General features: G+C 34.0%; 3 protein-coding genes across 3 annotated transcripts; all 3 read left to right on the forward strand.

The window, feature by feature from the left end:
• The first annotated feature begins 1,114 nt into the window (after window positions 1–1,114).
• Window positions 1,115–3,461, forward strand: LOC132276901 (beta-amyrin 28-monooxygenase-like). Its single transcript, XM_059778541.1, has 3 exons — window positions 1,115–2,143; window positions 2,591–2,778; window positions 3,006–3,461. Exons 1-3 carry the CDS (start codon window positions 1,201–1,203, stop codon window positions 3,303–3,305), a joined length of 1,431 nt encoding a protein of 476 aa, XP_059634524.1. The 5' UTR covers window positions 1,115–1,200; the 3' UTR covers window positions 3,306–3,461.
• A 3,779-nt stretch (window positions 3,462–7,240) lies between these two features.
• LOC132276902 (beta-amyrin 28-monooxygenase-like) lies at window positions 7,241–9,890 on the forward strand. Its single transcript, XM_059778542.1, has 3 exons — window positions 7,241–8,240; window positions 8,900–9,087; window positions 9,288–9,890. The coding sequence occupies exons 1-3, from the start codon at window positions 7,298–7,300 to the stop codon at window positions 9,585–9,587; spliced, it is 1,431 nt and encodes a 476-aa protein (XP_059634525.1). The 5' UTR covers window positions 7,241–7,297; the 3' UTR covers window positions 9,588–9,890.
• A 7,686-nt stretch (window positions 9,891–17,576) lies between these two features.
• LOC132276903 (beta-amyrin 28-monooxygenase-like) lies at window positions 17,577–20,793 on the forward strand. Its single transcript, XM_059778543.1, has 3 exons — window positions 17,577–18,559; window positions 19,745–19,932; window positions 20,190–20,793. The coding sequence occupies exons 1-3, from the start codon at window positions 17,617–17,619 to the stop codon at window positions 20,487–20,489; spliced, it is 1,431 nt and encodes a 476-aa protein (XP_059634526.1). The 5' UTR covers window positions 17,577–17,616; the 3' UTR covers window positions 20,490–20,793.
• The last annotated feature ends 224 nt before the right edge of the window (window positions 20,794–21,017 follow it).

The following is a 21,017-nucleotide window of genomic DNA, read 5'->3' on the forward strand; positions in this document are numbered from 1 at the left end:
GTGGCTAGAACTATATAACCAAAAGTGTTGTCATTGAAATTCTCAAATTGAAACGGAAAAATATATAGACACTTTCAATCTTTAACATTCAATTTACATATATATATATATATTCTAATTTTTCCTTTTGGGACGTTACTGTGATTCTAATAAATCTATCCTCTCATCCCATATTAGTTGTTCCATTAAAAAATCAAATCAAAATAAGAATATATTTCTCCATCCCCATATTACTAAATCTCACGAGCAACTGAATTCAGTTTTCAACTCGGTGAGTTGAATCACTCACTGACCGAGTCATCCCTTTCCTCCCTCGCGGCTTTGTTTGACTTAGTTAGCGACAGTCTATATAATACAGCGTGGTTGTTCAAATTCATATATATATAATTATATTTGTATAATTCTAATTAAATTAATTTCAATAAATTTTAGTGTAAGTAGTACACGCATCAATCAACAGAGCGTGTTTATCACTTCACTGAGAAAATTTCAGCAACTTATGATGGAGAGTGCTTAACACGTACGTAAAAGAGAGTGAAATGGAATAACAATAAAAAAATATCAATGACGTCATCCACCAGACTTTGGATATCTATTAGTACAAAATTTTCAAGCTCGCCTAATTTGACTTTGCTATTGCCACTACTCACCACCTCAATATTTTTTCATTTTTCATTTTTTCCTTTTTATTAATAAACACTCCCCTAAGACATTCCATTTGTTCTTTAAACAAGGTCCAATCAGATCATACAAAATAACCAATAAACAAATCTGACTTAAAATCACTTAAAAATCATCTTATTATTGTTTATGCTTTCCATTTCTTATTCGACAGTTAATTTCACTTAAAAATATAATAAATTTTTATTTGTATGATGTTGTTCAAGTACGTCCCACCATTTGGCATCATCATTGCTTGGTTGTTAAAAAATATAAAAATACCAAAAAAAAAAAAAAAAAAAAATCCCACCCATCAAAAGTAATTTATATATATATACCTAAAATTGGGTGGTAGTAATAAGTTTGAGAACTAGCATAATTTGATGTTGACCAATATATATTTAAGCAATCCTCACCAACTTAAAGTATAGTACAGTAATATTTAACCCCCATATACACAAACTACTAGGTTATATAAATACCCCCAAGCCTCTCATTACAACATTCATATCAAGTATCACCCAACCCACAAAAGAGACCATGGAGTTGTTCTTCGCCTCTCTCCTTTCTATCTTCGTCCTTGTGGTCCTTTTCTCACTCCACTTCCTCCTCTACAAGAACAAAGGCGCCAACCTCCCTCCGGGAAAGACCGGATGGCCGGTGATCGGCGAGAGCCTGGAGTTCCTCTCCACCGGATGGAAGGGCCACCCTGAGAAGTTCATATTCGACCGCATGACCAAGTACTCCACCCAAGTCTTCCGCACCTCCCTCCTCGGCGAGAAAGCCGCCGTCTTCTGTGGCGCTGCCGGTAACAAGTTCTTGTTCTCCAACGAGAACAAACTGGTGCAGGCGTGGTGGCCGTCCTCAGTTGATAAAGTGTTCCCCTCCTCAAACCAAACATCTTCCAAAGAGGAGGCCATTAAAATGAGGAAAATGCTCCCTAACTTCTTCAAACCCGAGGCGCTGCAGCGCTATGTGGGCATCATGGACACCATAGCCCAGCGTCACTTCGCCACGGGTTGGGAGAACAAGGAAGAGGTTGTGGTCTTCCCTCTCGCCAAGAACTTCACCTTTTGGCTGGCTTGCCGAGTGTTCGTGAGTGTAGAAGACCCTAACCACGTCGCTAAGTTTGCTGATCCTTTTAACCTACTGGCCTCCGGGCTCATTTCCATCCCTATTGACTTGCCCGGAACACCTTTTCACCGCGCAATCAAGGCATCCAACTTCATCAGGAAGGAACTTGTGGCCATTATTAAGCAGAGGAAGATCGACTTGGCCGAAGGGAAGGCCACGCCCACACAGGACATATTGTCACACATGCTTCTCACCAGTGACGAGAATGGCAAATTCATGGCCGAGTTGGACGTGGCTGATAAGATTTTGGGGTTGTTGGTTGGTGGACATGACACTGCCAGCTCCGCCTGCACTTTTGTCGTCAAGTATCTTGCTGAGCTGCCCGAGGTCTATGAAGGCGTCTACAAGGGTATATACCTCCTCATCTATTACATATATCATATCATATATAGTATGCAAACTTCATTACTAACATATAATTTATATGTATATATCTAGCTTATGTATGTTACTACAGTGATATATAATATGCATGCTTTGTAAGTGAACTTTTTTCTTTTCGCACCACCTAGTTGATTGAAATAGATAACTTAAAATTTGGTAGTGGATCTGAACAAATTTTGAAGTCAACTTTGAAGTTTCTGACGTACATATTTTCATTTTTTTCAAAATTAAAAAAAAAAAATTTATTTAATGATATTATTCGATTATGCTGATATCAAGTCAATGTTTTGACCAATCAAAAATTTTCAATTTTCATGACTCAACCACCCTTGTGTATATATTCACACAGGTTATTGTAAACCAAACCCATGATTGACATTTTAATTAATTACTTTTGCCTTTTTGTAAACAGAGCAAATGGAGATTGCAAAGTCAAAAGCTCCAGGTGAGTTGTTGAACTGGGATGATATTCAAAAGATGAGGTACTCCTGGAACGTCGCATGTGAAGTGCTTAGACTTGCGCCTCCTCTTCAAGGAGCATTCAGAGAAGCCCTCAATGATTTCAAGTTCAATGGTTTCTCTATTCCAAAGGGCTGGAAGGTAATTAACCCAAATTTACTCATCAATTACAAAACTTTGTGTGTTTGTATATTATATATATTGGCAATCTTGTACACGAGACTCCTATTCCTTTAGTGTATGAATATATAGAGTCTTACCTTTGCATGTGAAGAGGCTCATATATGCTATTTTAATTTCTTTTTTGAAAAGAAAATTCTGTTAAAAACGTAATTCACTCAATATCCAACCCTTTTTTGTTGATACAGATATACTGGAGCGCAAACTCAACACATAGAAATCCTGAAGTCTTCCCGGAGCCTCTAAAATTTGATCCTTCAAGATTTGAGGGAAGTGGACCAGCTCCTTACACATTTGTACCATTTGGTGGAGGACCTAGGATGTGCCCCGGAAAAGAATACGCCCGAGTTGAAATACTTGTGTTCATGCACCACCTAGTGAAGAGGTTCAGGTGGGAGAAAATGATTCCAGATGAGAAGATTGTGGTTGATCCAATGCCCATCCCAGCCAAGGGACTCCCAATTCGCCTCTATCCTCACAAAGCTTAAATCTATATATATATATGTAGCCTTCTTCAGCTATCTCTCACAAGAGCTTTAGCTATATGCATAAAGTACTTAAGCAATGCTTTTCGTGTACTATTCTTTTTAGTTGTTCTTATATACTAAGCAATATTGTAATGGTAAGATTCTCCTTTTCTAACACATGAATATTGGAATACCATCATCGCATGGGGACATTGAAAAAAAAATCTGCCTTCTTGTTAACTCATTAATTTACTCATCAATGCAACTGTGACTAAAATGTCTACTTTGATTTGGTTTGAGGAGGGAATTAAAGGGACTTTCTTTGGAGAGAGATGTTTTGATTTGTTCTTGACAATCAATATTGTCCAATCCAAATAACTAGTTACAGTAATAATTATAATTACGATGTACATGAAAGCTCAACAACTAGGAATATGTTACCAGGAGTTCGTAAAATATTTATGAAAAAAAAAAAGAAGTAAATCAAATAAATTCATACGAGCACCTAACTAATAGAAGTCCCACGTTTTATTCTTGTTATAAGTACATACCATTAATGCATTGACTTAGAGTTTGAGGTTCAAATTCCTTTTATGGGGTGCAGATGCTCGCTCCAAAGATATACCGGATAAGTCGGAGAAAGTGGAGGCTAGATAGGAGTCGAACACTGGCCGATTGGATGCTTGCTCCGAACCCCTGCCATCACTGCCAAGCCCCCGGGGGCAATTTCTTTTTATATTGTTTGACAATTTATGTTACAAGAAAAAAAAGTTGGTAGCGTGATCAGTCGGCGGCACCAAGAGGGTATCACTGTTGGAGAACATCTTACTACTAATAAATCAAATGATATTGCTGACAATATGTGTTAATATTTTTATTATCTTGTGTTTGATATGTATAACTGGAATGAAATGTAAAGTGAGAATAGGATGAAAATGATATTTAATGTTCATTTTCATTTTATGTTTGATTTCAAGTATGAAATATGAATAGAATGAAAATAACTATTTTAATGTTTGGTTGGACTAATTTAAAATTTAAAATGAATTCAATTTTAAAATAAATTTTTCAAAACCACGTGCATGAAAGCTCAACTACTAAAAATGTATTACCAAGCGTAAACAAATATTTATAAAAAAATACAAATAAAATAAAGAAAACTGAATTATTATATATTTTATGTTTTAAGTGTTTAAAAGCAGAGACTAAATGAAATAATCTCTCCATTTTCAAAAACGAGTGGATGTGTTTCTTGCTATAAAAAAGGAAAAGAAAAGAAAAGAAAAAAGTAAATCAAATTAATTAATTCGACCACCGAACTTGTAGAAGTCGCACTTTTTTATTGTTATTATTTCATACCATTAATGCATTGACTTTGTGATAATGGCTATGGTAATATGATATTCCTAACGGCATGTCTAACATTTCTCTCTTATAGGATTATGAATTAACTCCATATTAAAAAAAAAAAAAAAAAGTTTATAAAAGAATAATTAAGCATAGTAACTAAACTGAATAAAAGGTGATCAATAGAAATTAATAAAATGAAACTTGAAACCTACATAGGTGTAATTATTAATATTTGTGTTTGTATAATTAATAATTTTTGTAACCTCTCTGTTTTGTATAACACTATTCGTTGCAAAATAGGAGTACACAAAAAATAAGTTGAACCGAATCAAATTCAAACCGTTTAGTTTGTTATAAACAATTCGGTGCTGGTTTAGGGTCATAGAGAGTCAAATATATCATTTATATATAATTAATATACATATAAGATTATTATTTCAGCTACTAATATATAATTGAATTATATATATATATATATATAGGGCATGAGCTAGTTATTGAATAAAGCTCATAACCATAGAATCAAACTCGAGCCATTAGGATAGGTTGGTTCTAAAATTCTTCAAAACTGGCCAAATTTGAATGGTGTGCACCCAGGAATGTAATAGCCCATGGTGATACATAAGAGTGTGGACATTGGAAGAAGTGGGTTGACTAGGTTATTTGCTTAAAAAACACACACTCACACAGCACTAATTACTCATACTCAGTATGGCACTTAAGTCATGAAAGTGGGTAGCACACCACTCTCTATTTTCTCCACTCAACAATTCAAGCACAAAGTGCATCCTATAATCAAAACTATAAAGATAGTCGTGGACATTAATAATCTATTCAGATCTGGTTGGCTTCTCACTCATATAAACCTGATACTTAAGTCTCATCTCCTAGATAAAATTATAATTAATTAGCATTATTTCAATCCTTAAATAATATTATAGTTAATTATATATATTTTTTATTGTATCCTCCCCCTCTCTCGATCTATCTCCAAGTGATTTCCATCAAATTCTAATGAAAATCTCTTTTATGGATGGAAGAAAAAATAGACTTGTAGAAGGTCAAGATTATTGAGAGGCAAATAAAGTGAATATGAACCCAAATTGAAATGGAATAATATTAATTGACGCGCCTTCAATCTTTAACATTCAATTTATTATATATATTTTTAATTTTTATATCACTGATTCACTTTCAAATAAATTAACTAATTAATCCAATTAGAATCGAATCCATCACATGTAAATCCTGAAACATCGTCTTATTTGCAATCTTTTCCTCTTTCCGCTTATTCATTTTCATTTAAGCCCCCTTTTACAATTTAAACTATCCAATGAACATGTTTTAAGCACACGACAACACATTCTCCATAAATCTATAGAATTGCATTATGATTCCAAATGAACTGAGTTGAGTTATGGTTAAATTTGTTCAAGCTTAGCTCATTTGCGGACTCGGCTCGGGATCATAACAAGCATGAAAAACTGAATTTGGGTTCGGTTTGGAATTATAAAGAGTTCTAAAAGATGAGCTGGGTTTCGACTCGTCATTATGAAAAACTCATACTCAAATTCAGCTTGGCTCAGCTCGAGTAGGCTCGACTTGACTCAGGTTTGGCTTGTTTAATAACAAAAATCGTTCAGACTTGATTTGAGTTCGTGTTCAAAATCGTTTTAACTTGTTCATGAACTTTTATATAAACTTACACAAACCTATGCTATGTTTATAAATAATACGAACTTATACGAGCTTTTGTTAATGAGACTACACAAATCGAGTTCAATAATATTCGAATCGACTTATTTACTGAACGAGCTTAAAAATCAAACTTAAACTTTACTCATTTATCTAATAAATAACCCCGGCCTAAATTTTAAACGAATTAAGGCCTATTTTATATCTCACGTTTAATTTCATGGGGTACTAATTATAAATTCTCTACCAATTAAGCCAACTATTTTTCCTATTCTTTTTTCTTTTCTTTTCTTTTTCGGTAAGTACATATTTATCCTATTCATTTTCATTAAACAATAAATTACCAACGCGGAGCAACTCACTTCTGTTTTCAACTCAGGGAATTGAATCACCCACGACCGAGTCAACCCTTTTCTCAATTTGCGGCTTTGTTTGACTGAGTTAGATGCAGTCCACATAGTACAGCGTGGTTATATTTTAATATGATATGTATAATTACTAGTATATTTTAATATATTATACGGAGTAATTAAATAAAATCAAAGAAACTTTATTGTACTCACGAGCATGAAGTGCTTTCGTAATCGCCGCATGGGAAAGCGAGTGAAAGGCATATAGGGTCGGCTAAGCCGACAATCTCAAAGATTCTTCCCCTAAATTTGAGATTTATCGATAAGTTTAAGAGCTAGAATAAATTGACGTTCGGTCCCACCATAATAAGGTCGGCTACGCGGATCGGCTCAAAAAATAATTTCTCTTTATATATATTCCGAAATTAGAGTTGTATTAATAAGTTTGAGTGCCAGCATAATTTGACCTTGACCGTGATATTACCAATTTACCACTCCCCAGTTCCCACCACCTTCTCTGTGTATCCACACGCATAATAAACTCTATAAATACCCTAAATCTCTGGTTACCTTCATTCATATCCCAAGTAATCAACCAACCAAGCCACAACAAGAGACATGGAGTTGTTCTTCGTCTCTCTCCTTTGTTCTTTCGTCCTCCTCGTCCTTCTCTCACTCCACTTCCTCTTCTACAAGAACAAAGGCGCCAACCTCCCTCCGGGAAAGACCGGATGGCCGGTGATCGGCGAGAGCCTGGAGTTCCTCTCCACCGGATGGAAGGGCCACCCTGAGAAGTTCATCTTCGACCGCATGACCAAGTACTCCTCCCAAGTCTTCCGCACCTCCCTCCTCGGCGAGAAAGCCGCCGTCTTCTGTGGCGCTGCCGGCAACAAGTTCTTGTTCTCCAACGAGAACAAACTGGTACAGGCGTGGTGGCCGTCCTCAGTTGATAAAGTGTTCCCCTCCTCCAACCAAACCTCCTCCAAAGAGGAGGCCATTAAAATGAGGAAAATGCTCCCTAACTTCTTCAAACCCGAGGCGCTGCAACGCTATGTGGGCATCATGGACACCATAGCCCAGCGTCACTTCGCCGCGGGTTGGGAGAACAAGGAAGAGGTTGTGGTCTTCCCTCTCGCCAAGAACTTCACCTTTTGGCTGGCTTGCCGAGTGTTCGTGAGTGTAGAAGACCCTAACCACGTCGCTAAGTTTGCTGATCCTTTTAACCTACTGGCCTCCGGGCTCATTTCCATCCCTATTGACTTGCCCGGAACACCTTTTCACCGCGCAATCAAGGCATCCAACTTCATCAGGAAGGAACTTGTGGCCATTATTAAGCAGAGGAAGATCGACTTGGCCGAAGGGAAGGCGACGCCCACACAGGACATATTGTCACACATGCTTCTCACCAGTGACGAGAATGGCAAATTCATGGCCGAGTTGGACGTGGCTGATAAGATTTTGGGGTTGTTGGTTGGCGGACATGACACTGCTAGCTCCGCCTGCACTTTTGTCGTCAAGTATCTTGCTGAACTGCCCGAGGTCTATGAAGGCGTCTACAAGGGTACATCATCTTTTCATCTCTTACTTAAATTATATGCATATATAAATCTATATATATCAAATATAGTAGGCAAACCTCATTTCTAACACATAATATATGCATATATTTCTAGCTTATGTAGAGTGTATGTTATATATTTTGCATGATATTACAGTTACAGTTTTATACAATACGCAATTTAAGAAAATAATTAAGGAAGTTACTATTAGAAGTGAAATAAAACATTTGTGTTGAAAACAAAGCAAAGCAAAGCAAAGCAAAGCAGAATTGCCAAACTTCCTAACTTTTTGTAATAATTGTAAACAAAATTACTGTTGTAGCTAAAATCCGAAATCATGACTTATTTTAATTACCGTTGCATCAAAGGAATTATACAGTATCTAAAATGAATTAGGCCGGCGGCCATTTGTTGACTTGGCTCCATTATGGAGTCAAAGTTGGATTGCTGAAGCAACTCTTATAGTCTATTTTAAATTCCAATATAAAATCTGGTTGCGGATCCATCTGCACGTTTTCTAAGTCAACTTTTCAGAGTTTGATGTATTTAATTTTCATTCTTTTCATATAAGAAAACATTATTATTAAGAATAATTGATGGGGAGAGTCCCTAGCAGGTGGTAATTAATTAATTAATTACTTTGCCTTCTTGTAAACAACAGAGCAAATGGAGATTGCAAAGTCAAAGGCTCCAGGTGATTTGTTGAACTGGGATGATATTCAAAAGATGAAGTACTCTTGGAACGTGGCATGTGAAGTGCTTAGGCTTGCACCTCCTCTTCAAGGAGCATTCAGAGAAGCCCTCAATGATTTCAAGTTCAATGGTTTCTCTATTCCAAAGGGCTGGAAGGTAATTAACCCAAATTTAATCAGCAATTACTCAACTATATATAATGGTAGCTTAGTGCACGAGACTTTTACTTTTCCAAATCAGATATACGTAATATTTGGATGGGCTTCTATATGCTAATTTAATTTTTAAAAAATACACACATGCATATCTAAAAATGTAAATTTACTCAATATCCACCTCGTTTTTTGTTGCTACAGATATATTGGAGTGCAAACTCAACACATAGAAATCCTGAAGTTTTCCCGGAGCCTCTAAAATTCGATCCTTCAAGATTCGAGGGAAGTGGTCCAGCTCCTTACACATTTGTACCATTTGGTGGAGGACCTAGAATGTGCCCCGGAAAAGAATATGCCCGAGTTGAAATACTTGTCTTCATGCATCACCTGGTGAAGAGGTTCAGGTGGGAGAAAATGATTCCAGATGAGAAAATTGTGGTTGATCCCATGCCCATCCCAGCCAAGGGCCTACCAATTCGCCTCTTTCCTCACAAAGCTTAGGTCTATATATATATATATATATATATATATATATATATATATATATATATCCTTCTTCAACCATATGTCTCCCACACGAGCTTTTGCTATGCTACATAAAGTACTTAAGCAACGCTTTTCATGTACTATTCTTTTTTTTTTTTTTTTTTTCTTCTTCTTCTTCTTCTTCGTTTTTTGTTCTTATTATATTACAATTACAAGCAACATTCTAATCCTAAGATTACAGATCTATTTTGTAACAATGAAAATAGGAATACCATTTTCATGTATTGGACTTGTTATAAAAACTCTTCATGTTTAACATATACTTATAAATGCAACATTGAAGAAAAGTGCGTAGGTAATTGATTTGGTGAAGTTTAAAGAGGGGAGAGAGACATTTTTTTGCAGAGATATACTTTGTCACTTTGATTTGTTCTATAATAACGATCAATTGACACATTCTTCACAAGCAATGTCCAAATAGCTAACCTTTCCCAAAAAAAAAAAAAAAAAAAAAATATAGTAATTAAATAATTATGATTATGATGCAGCCTTACAAGTGGAAAGATAAAAACAAGGTGCATGAAAGCTCTGTAGAAATCACTCGTCCAAATATTGGGCCAGTACAAGTGGATTGCAGAAAGTTACGGTTTATATATCCAAGGATTCTTAGCCTCAGTTTTTGTTATTGTTATTATCACATACCATTAATGCATTGACTTTGTGATAATCCTACAAAGTATAGTTGAGGTTCAAATTTCTTTTCACATTAATTGTTGATAATGCCTGTTGCAAAATTAAAAAAAAAAAAATTTGAAAAAAATATTAAAAAGTTGTTAGCTAGCTTGGTCAGTCAAGGCTAATTGGATGTCACTCTCATCACTAATAAATGGTCATTTGTTGATATTTATGACTTGCAAACATTTTTATTAGAAGAAAGTGTAATTAATGTAAATAATAAAAATGATGTTTAAAACTTACATAGATTTAACTGATTATTAATAGTTGGGTTAAAGTTACAAAACCTTCTTATACTTTTAAAATTGTGCATAAAATTTTCAATTGAATTAACAAATCCCCCGAAGTAAAAAAAAAAAAGGTTATCAAGTTGCTCTCATAAATGACAAAATTGACCTTGGTATTCAATATTGAAAATAATTATTGTAATTTTAAAATAGCACAGTCTAAATAATATTCCAAATAAGTGAGTGTGTGATCACTTATTTGCTAACATAAATAAATTTTGAAAATAAATAAATAAAATTACTCATATTCCATATAGCTATTCTTTTAGTTATGGAAGTTGTAATAACTTATATATCCAACTTAAAAAGTCTTCTCTCCAAAATAAAACTGTAATTAATTATGGTTATTTGAATCCGAGAGAATTGACTCAAGGATCGTTGACCAATTCCCACAACTAGCCTCGCACGTAAGTGCATGATCATAGGCTCGTCCGCGGTATTAGGAAAATGAAAATGATAGAATTGCGGACACAAATCATCGGATTTTAAAACCGACCTACATGGCTAAACACGTAATTACAACATTTCAAATCAGAAAATACAAATAAAAAAATAAACCGAAGATCGGAAATTTGAATGTGGAGGGTTTGTTTGTGGAGGGTTTGTTAGGAGGAGTATTTTTTCTGCCCTTTTGCTCAAAGAGGTTAGGCACGAGGATCTTTAGCTCCGAAGGTCCAAAAAAACATCAAATATGCTTCATAACATATATTATATTACATATGCAAATAAATATCCATACGTATAGAGAGAGAGAGAGAGAGAGAGAGAGAGACGGAGTAGAATGCAAAATCATTTCTGTTTATTTTATTTCATCGCTTTTTAATTTAAGTTTTTAATTTAATTTTTACTTTTTCAAAAGTTTAAACAAAATTATACACCTATTATTTATATTATGCCTCCACCAAAGCTCTAACCAGGGCAGCCATTAGGAAGATTCCAAAATTTTAAAATTTTCTTATATTAACTTATATTATAATTATTTCCTAATATTGGTAAACTCTAATAAATATAAAAAATTTATATTAGGCCGCCCTGGCTCTAACACTCAACCTCCCTGTGAGAAGAGCTTATACCTTCTATAGGAAGTTCTTTAAAAATATTTTGCGTATCTTTCTAATTTATTCCTAGAGTTTTGTTTCTAAATTTCAGATAAGAGAATGTTAATTTTGGACCTTGTTTTCTTTTAAATCTATTTCTAGGGTTTTGTTTTCAATTTCCATATAAGAGAATATTGATTGTGATCTTCTTTACGAGTGTATTGATATGAAAACTTGACACTTGGTCAGCCACACTCAGAAGATTTTATTTTATTTTTTTCCTACCTACATAACACTTCTAATGAAATTAATGAATAGCTTATAAACATTTTCATATATTTGTGTGTATATATGTGTTTATATTACCATAAACCCTAATATTAAATACAAGACAATCATGTCCAAAATATAACCACATATATACACACAAATATGTATATAAGCAGGGTTCTGTGTGTGAAATCAAAAGAAGATGTAGATGGTTTGAAATAGATAATGGAAGGGTAAAATTATTATTTTTTAAAAAATAACTTTTAACTTTCAATTTAACATTAAATATTAATTTCAAATTTGTTATTTTATAATCTAATTAATGGGTTGGTCATGGATTTGAGATAACTTGAGAAGTTTTAATTTAAAAGTAGAAAGGTTTTTTTTTTTTTTTTTTTTTTTTTTTTTTTTTTTTTTAACCTTAATATTAAATGATTACAATTTACTTTAAATTGAACGGAGGAAAATAATTTATAATCTACTCCAACCATAAGGAAAGTACTGTTAGGGATCGATCTCTTTTCTTCAAATTTATTTATTTTTTCTGCCCACAAAAAACTCGATCTGTTACTTTGGTGATAAATCTGGAAAACGTGTTTTTCATCATTTTGCATTATAATGGAACTTTTGACATGTGCCATACAGATACTATTGCAGGTCCACTAACAAGTAACATCAGTATCTTACGGAAGAAAAAAAAAAAAAAAAAAAAAAAAAAAAAAAAAAGAAGAAGAAGGTATCTTTCCGACATTTATATCCTTCAACTTTATAGCAGTGAATTTGATGAATACGTGAAGTTTACTATTTACAGGGCCTACAAGATTCTGAACAACACACCATGCTTAACACAGCTAAATCATTTTTGTATCATGGTCGTCATCATTTTTTTATTAATTTCATATAATGAAATGGACCACATGAATTATCGATTCCACATCTTTTTTTATATTAAGTATCATTTTGCTTACTATTTTTAACTTTTTAAAGTTATTTTTTATTATCTTTCCCATATTATTTTTGGTTATCCTCTTCTTCTTCTTTTTTTTAACATTTTATGATGGATACTCTTTTATATTTTTTCTCATTTAATTGGTGTATCTGTATCTATATTCAAATCATTTAATTCTATATTTTCTAATTTTCTCACCGTTATGCATTTCGCACCAAATTTTTCTCGTAATTTCATTAATAATCATATCTCTTTTGGTTACTCCACTCATCCATCTTAACATTCTTAATTATGTTATATAAAATTGTTTTCTTGTTTTCTTTTTCTCCATCCTATTAAAGATATATATCACTATTTATCTCTCCATTGACCCTAGATGGCAAAATTGATTATTTTGAATAATCTTTTGATCTTGAAGTGTTATCAATATTTACTATTAATATTAAAAAAATTATTAAATTTACACTATATATACTCGGTTTTAATTTAACTAATTCTATTTTTTTTTTCCTATATTCAAAAAAATAAAAACAGTAATAAAAAAAAAAAAAACATTTATGTTGTTTTTTCATCTAAGATTATTGCAAATAGGATCTTATAAACCATTTTTGTATATTAAAAAAAATAACAAAACAATAAAATAAAAAACATGTTTGTATGAATATTACCAGTTACATAATACTTGCCTACTTACCGGTGAGTAAGAAACTTATACTCACCATGTATGTGCGCAATGCTAAACTGACAAGTGTTTTTATATTTAAAATAATTAAAAATAAATAAGTTGATATTCTATGTGTTAAATCTAAATGGATCCGAATTAAATTCTAATTCTCTCTCCTCGTCCTCACGCTTTTATCATGTGGAAGTCCTAATCTCATCCGTTCTGTTCCTCTCCCCTTCTCTCTTACGCGCTCACACTACAATTAATCATGATGATGATCAAGAGTGGGATTCTTCTTTACTACCTCATCAGTTTCAGGGTTGGGAGGAAAAATTATCCATAATTGTCCTTGCGATCGGTTACACGGTCATTAAGAACTGTATTCTCATTTCAGTTGAAGATATAAATCAAAGTCCGCCTGATCGCAAAACTCAATTATATTGTTATAGAGTCAGGAGTACGAATTCAATGGAGGAGTGGTAGCTCGTCAAAAAGGACAACGAGGATGATGTATATTACCACTTGGATGGAAAGGCTGAATATGTTGATGGTTGGGTATACACTTCTGTAAATAAATATAATATTTTTTTTATTGCGTATCGTTTCCGATTTTCTGATGATGGTATCATTCAATCTCTTGTTATTCCACTACTGTTTACCGGACTTCAATTTGCACATTTTGCATATCCTCTAACTTTGTAAAAATATTAGCGAAAAAGAAGGAGAGAGGAGAGAGGAGAGAATTATAATTTGATTCGGATCCATTTGGGTTTAACCCAATAGCTATCAAATTATTTATTTTTAATTATTTTAAATATAAGAACACTTATTAGTTTAACATTGTGTCACATACGTGATAAGTATAAGTTACTTACTCACTGAGAAAGATAAGAAATAAGTATTGTCCTTACCTTCCCTCTCCGTAAGTAATAAGTAGGCAAGTATTGAAGTATTGTCCTTACCCTCCCCCTCTCCACACTAGTGATGTTGAACTTTTACGATTAATTACGTGGAGGAATACAAGCTCATTCACTCTCTCTCTCCACTAGTGCTGTTGAACTTCTTACGATTAATTACATGGAGGAAAACAAGCTCATTCTGAGTTGAGGAGACTGATTCTCACAAATAACGTGTTTCAAATCAGTCGCGGATAATATAATTCAGTTTTCAACTCAGCGAGTTGAATCACTCGCGTCCGAGTCATCGCTTTCCTACCTTCGCGGCTTTGTTTGACTTAGTTAGCGACCGTCTACATAGGACAGAAACAGCGTGGTTTCATATTCATCAGTATATAGTATAATTATATTTATTTTATATATTCTAATTAAATAAAATTTCAAGAAATTATAGATCTCACGCTTATCAACAGACCGAGTATATAAAATATCACTTCCATAGAGAAAATTTGAGCAACTTGTGGGATTGTGCCTAACACGTACGGTAAAGAAAGTGAAATGGGTGGACCAACAAAATTTTCTATCACGCCATCCACCAGAATTTTCAAGCTTGCATAATTTGACGTTGATTTTGCCACTTCTCAACAACTCATTATTTTGTTTTTTATTTGACTGCACAAAACATTTGAAAAAAAATTGTTTTCTCTTTTTAACCTTTTAGGTAAAACACATTTAACAATTTATTTATTCACCAGCTGGATCTCGTAACCTATCTTCTTCTTTTAAAAAAATATTTAAAAAAAAAAAAAGAAGGAAAAAAAGAAAAAAGAGGTCCATTACTTTTAGCAAAAAGTTTTGAATTAACTTATTTTTAGCATATACCAATATTTTTAAAAAATGAAAACAGAAGTAAGAGAATTTAATTATATAAAAAAATGTTATACAGACTGACTAAATAATAAAAAACAAAAATAATAAAGAGTCGAAACCTGACACTATCAAAATTCACATTAGACACTAATAACTAAGGTATCGAGGCATCTGTAAAATTATTAATTGTTTGTGTTTTACATTTCTATTCAAATAGAGTCCTGTTATAACTTATAAGATGGCAAAATTTGATATTTGGTTGACTTTATTTGTGTTCTTGTTATAATAGTATCAATCAGTTTTATCATCCTATTTAATTATTATATTGCGTTCACGCGTGAAGTGATCAACTTATTTAACCTGATTAAACTTGTTTAATCAAATGATCATATTCGTGTTAAGTAGACCAGGTTAATTCGTAAGATATTTTAACTCAATTAATCATAACTGTTTTTATTGTGTTTCTACCTATAATTTTCATGAATTTAGTCATCCATTATCCCAATCTTTTTATTATATTTGTATTTTTATATTTAATTTAGGATAAAATATATCAACAACACCCTCCTGATGTTTGCTCCAAGGACGCTCATAAAAAAGTTATTTCTTTTAGGGACAATGACACCCCTTAAAGATTGAAAAGTGGACAAAGGCACCCCTTAAAGCCAACTGGTATGTAAAAATGACCAAATTGCCCTTTGACCATTTAGTTGACTTTTTAACTCTACAAGTTAATAAATTGGACTAAACTGCCCCTTATGAACAAGCTGGTTCATTTTCTGTGTATTCATCACTACTACGACTAATTAAATATTGAATTAGGTCTTCTTTTCAATTCAACTCCCTACCCTTTTCATCTCTGAACCATACCCTTGTTTTTTAAGAAAAAAGGAAACTTTTTGAAAAGAAAAAAAAAAAATGGTCTATAATTCATTTTATGGAGTGAAAATGATTTGTGCCAATATGAGTCCTGGAAGGAAAGTGCTACAATGAGGTATTATCACTTGCCTTCCAGAGGATGAAAATCTACACCATATTGAAGTGTGAAACCTAAAATGTTTATTCCTTGATCGAGGCCTAAGAGGTTATAGCATGAAATCTTATAGCGTGTATGAATTAATAACAAAAATTTTGGTAAAAAAAAAAAAAAAAAATCCATTTGTTTTCATTCTGTCACAATTTCTCAAAATTACAAAATTGATAATCCCCATTTATTAAAAAAAAACAGGAACAAAACTCCATATTTTTTTGTAACGAAAATAGGAACAAAAATTAGAAAGAAAACTACAGTAAAGAAAACAAGAACAAAATTTAGTAAAAAAAAAAAAAAAACCTACTATTTATGGAATTATAGATTGAAGGGTTTTAGGGCTTGCCGAGGTCTATGAAGGCTTGGCTGGAAACTACAACCCGGTTAGTTACGGCGGTTGCGCTTGCATGATCATGTTGATCGGACGGTACGGCTACGTTCGGGACTACCTTGGATCTTGACCGAGCGGTGAGGAGGTGTTGTTCTGGCAATACCTCGGGAGTTCGGGACTTCGTTCATGTAGCCGGCGAAGTAAGACGATGATGTCTCCGCAGCTTGCCTTACGGACCGAGGATGGACCAGATCTTCGAGCAGAGAAAGAGGCAGATGAAAGAAAAAATTAAAGAGTAGAAGAGAGAGAGGCAGACGTATGTTCGATTGATAGAAGATTAGGGTTGATAAACATTCAGAGGCAGTTGCGTCATTTTGACAGTTCTGGTATTTTGTAATAAATTTGAATTTAATATTAAAGGGTAATTTGTCTTTTCATATGATTTAAGGCCTTGTTTGGATGAAATTTTTTCGAGGGGATGTCATTATCCCAAAAACAAGCAACAAGTAACTCTTTTTAGCAAATCTAATATACTTAAATTAAACGAATTAAACATTTTATTAAATTAATGACTCATTTATTGGATAGATTACACGGGTCGGATCGTATTTATATGGAGGTATCTTTCATACAACTATTAAATAGATCATATTCATAGATCAACAGAATATTTATAAGTCAAGACACCACCCAACTATGACCGCTAACGTTTACTTTTAAAATATTCTCTTTTTTATTGTGATGAGTTGCCCATCCTAGACAGTAGGCTAAAAAGTAATTTCCCTTTATATATACATATATTCTTACATTTGGTTTGTATCAATAAGTTTGAGAGCTAGCATAATTTGACGTTGCTGATGATACCGTCCCTCTCCACCACCTTATAATTAATGTATTATAATATTTATATAACTATATAAATACCCCCTGACCCTTTCATTACATTCGCATCAACCAAAGAAGGCACTAGAGACCATGGAGTTGTTCTTCGTCTCTCTCCTTTGTTCTTTCGTCCTCCTCGTCCTTCTCTCACTCCACTTCCTCTTCTACAAGAACAAAGGCGCCAACCTCCCTCCGGGAAAGACCGGATGGCCGGTGATCGGCGAGAGCCTGGAGTTCCTCTCCACCGGATGGAAGGGCCACCCTGAGAAGTTCATATTCGACCGCATGACCAAGTACTCCACCCAAGTCTTCCGCACCTCCCTCCTCGGGGAGAAAGCCGCTGTCTTCTGTGGCGCTGCCGGTAACAAGTTCTTGTTCTCCAACGAGAACAAACTGGTGCAGGCGTGGTGGCCGTCCTCAGTTGATAAAGTGTTCCCCTCCTCAAACCAAACATCTTCCAAAGAGGAGGCCATTAAAATGAGGAAAATGCTCCCTAACTTCTTCAAACCCGAGGCGCTGCAGCGCTATGTGGGCATCATGGACACCATAGCCCAGCGTCACTTCGCCGCGGGTTGGGAGAACAAGGAAGAGGTTGTGGTCTTCCCTCTCGCCAAGAACTTCACCTTTTGGCTCGCTTGCCGAGTGTTCGTGAGTGTAGAAGACCCTAACCACGTCGCTAAGTTTGCTGATCCTTTTAACCTACTGGCCTCCGGGCTCATTTCCATCCCTATTGACTTGCCCGGAACACCTTTTCACCGCGCAATCAAGGCATCCAACTTCATCAGGAAGGAACTTGTGGCCATTATTAAGCAGAGGAAGATCGACTTGGCCGAAGGGAAGGCCACGCCCACACAGGACATATTGTCACACATGCTTCTCACCAGTGACGAGAATGGCAAATTCATGGCCGAGTTGGACGTGGCTGATAAGATTTTGGGGTTGCTGGTTGGTGGACATGACACTGCTAGCTCCGCCTGCACTTTTGTCGTCAAGTATCTTGCTGAGCTGCCCGAGGTCTATGAAGGCGTCTACAAGGGTATATACCTCCTCATCTATATATCATATATAGTATACAAACTTCTTTACTAACATATAATATATATGTATATATCTAGCTTATGTATGTTACTACAGTGATATATAATATGCATGCTTTGTAAGTGAACTTTTTTCTTTTCGCTTTGCTAAATCAAGTGCATGTACTGAAAATAAAGCAAAAGTGCAAAGACTATACAAATCTAAAAGTGAATTTCTTCTCTCTTTTTTTAACATGGAATTTGAGAAATTAATTACTTGGGCATAAAGTAGAGGAAATAAATGAATATGGGACCTTTTCAATTATTTTTTGAATTTTTATTTTTGAGATCAATATACAGATCATATTTTGTGTTTTAAGCAAGATGGAAATGGTTGGTTTAATAGCGGGTCTTGGAAAGAATTAAGAACTAGAGATAGATTTAATTATTATTATATTTAAATAATTGTACATAAATTAAATTATAATCTGAATTCATGACTTAAAAAAAGTTTTTCAAAACGAATTTTACCATTGCTATCAAAGATAAATTGAATTAGGCCGTTTGTTGACTTGGCTAGCTCCATTGTGGAGTCAAAGTTGGATTGCTGAGTCACGTGGTGAAGCCAACTCTTAGTCTTTAAATTCCAATTTAAAATTGGATGTGGATCTCAACAATTTGGGATGTCAACTTTTCAGATTTTGAGGTATACCTTTTTCATTCATTTAAGAAACATTATATATTAATATTAATTGATTATGCTGAGAAGGCAAGATCTGGACGAATCTCTACTATTTCAACATTCATGACTCAACCACCCCTTTGCGTGTTCACCACCGATTAATTTAAAAGTAGAGATTACATTTCTTGTTGATGTTATATTATATATACAATTCACCATTAATTTAAAAACCACACACTTGTTTTTTATTTGTCTATAAATAAATACTTTTTACATGATTTGGATTTCTTGTTCATGTCTTCTTTATCAAATGGACAAATCATGGGATAGTATGACTAAGAAGCCTGTAAAGAAAGAGAAAGAGAGAGATATATACTAGGTATAAATATATAAATCGAAGTTAATTTAAATTTTCTAAGTTTAATTTTACAATTGAAATTAAGGTGTTCAATTAAGTATACTTGATAGAAAGTCTCCCTAGCAAGTGGTAATTAATTAATTAGTTTTGCGTTTTTGTAAACAGAGCAAATGGAGATTGCAAAGTCAAAAGCTCCAGGTGAGTTGTTGAACTGGGATGATATGCAAAAGATGAGGTACTCTTGGAATGTCGCTTGTGAAGTGCTTAGACTTGCACCTCCCCTTCAAGGAGCCTTCAGAGAAGCCCTCAATGATTTCAAGTTCAATGGTTTCTCTATTCCAAAGGGCTGGAAGGTAATTAATCCAAATTTACTCATCAATTACAACTATACATATATACATACATACATATATATATATATATATATATATATATATATATATTGGTAACCTTGTGCACGAGACTCCTACTACTCCTACTCTGAAGTCTGAATAGAGTCGTACCTCTGCATGTGAAGAGGCTCATATACACTATTTTAATTTCTTTTTTAAAAGAAAATTCATTTAAAAACGTAATTTACTCAACATCCAACTCTTTTTTGTTGTTACAGATATACTGGAGCGCGAATTCAACACATAGAAATCCTGAAGTCTTCCCGGAGCCTCTAAAATTCGATCCTTCAAGATTTGAGGGAAGTGGACCAGCTCCTTACACATTTGTTCCATTTGGTGGAGGACCTAGGATGTGCCCAGGAAAAGAGTATGCCCGTGTTGAGATACTCGTCTTCATGCACCACCTGGTGAAGAGGTTCAGGTGGGAGAAAATGATTCCAGATGAGAAGATTGTGGTTGATCCCATGCCCATCCCAGCCAAGGGCCTCCCAATTCGTCTCTATCCTCACAAAGCTTAAATCTCTGTCTCTCTATATATATAGCCTACTACAGCTATATATCTCCCACAAGAGCTGTAGCTAGCAATGTTTTTCATGTAATTTTTTATTTTTATTTTTGTCTTTCTTTTATTTCTTTCTTTTTTTTGTTTTGAATGCTTGTCCTGTTTACTTGTTCTACTTAGTGTTTCAAGACATAGAATGGAAAATGGAAAAAAAAAAAATGAATAACTACGCTGAAGATGTGTGTTTGACAAGTTGTAATAATATATAGCAATTCAATTTACCAGTCAATAATATGGTACAACCTTAGGCCTTGTTTGGATATTTGAGTCTGCTGTCTGCATGCAGTCCATGTGAATTAATATTTCTCTTATGAATGTTACAAAAAAATCTAATGATCACAAGCACCTTAATTATTAAGAAATGGTACAAATGGTGACCTTAAAGCTAGGGTTGCCATTCATTTGATTGAAGTACTGGACCATGTGGGACTTGCATGTTTCATACAATTAATTGTCATCTATCAACATTTAGCCCAATCATGTC

Source organism: Cornus florida, unplaced genomic scaffold, assembly GCF_030987335.1.
Source record: "Cornus florida cultivar Cherokee Brave unplaced genomic scaffold, ASM3098733v1 CherokeeBrave_3.0.0_Hap2_Chr10, whole genome shotgun sequence".
NCBI classification, from domain to species: Eukaryota; Viridiplantae; Streptophyta; class Magnoliopsida; order Cornales; family Cornaceae; genus Cornus; species Cornus florida.

Coding starts and splice junctions, on each gene's coding strand:
- LOC132276902 (XM_059778542.1), top strand. CDS start 7,298: ATGGAGTTGTTCTTCGTCTCTCTCCTTTGTTCTTTCGTCCTCCTCGTC. Junction 8,241..8,899: donor CTATGAAGGCGTCTACAAGG/GTACATCATCTT, acceptor TGTAAACAACAG/AGCAAATGGAGATTGCAAAG. Junction 9,088..9,287: donor CTATTCCAAAGGGCTGGAAG/GTAATTAACCCA, acceptor TTGTTGCTACAG/ATATATTGGAGTGCAAACTC.
- LOC132276903 (XM_059778543.1), top strand. CDS start 17,617: ATGGAGTTGTTCTTCGTCTCTCTCCTTTGTTCTTTCGTCCTCCTCGTC. Junction 18,560..19,744: donor CTATGAAGGCGTCTACAAGG/GTATATACCTCC, acceptor TTTTGTAAACAG/AGCAAATGGAGATTGCAAAG. Junction 19,933..20,189: donor CTATTCCAAAGGGCTGGAAG/GTAATTAATCCA, acceptor TTGTTGTTACAG/ATATACTGGAGCGCGAATTC.
- LOC132276901 (XM_059778541.1), top strand. CDS start 1,201: ATGGAGTTGTTCTTCGCCTCTCTCCTTTCTATCTTCGTCCTTGTGGTC. Junction 2,144..2,590: donor CTATGAAGGCGTCTACAAGG/GTATATACCTCC, acceptor TTTTGTAAACAG/AGCAAATGGAGATTGCAAAG. Junction 2,779..3,005: donor CTATTCCAAAGGGCTGGAAG/GTAATTAACCCA, acceptor TTGTTGATACAG/ATATACTGGAGCGCAAACTC.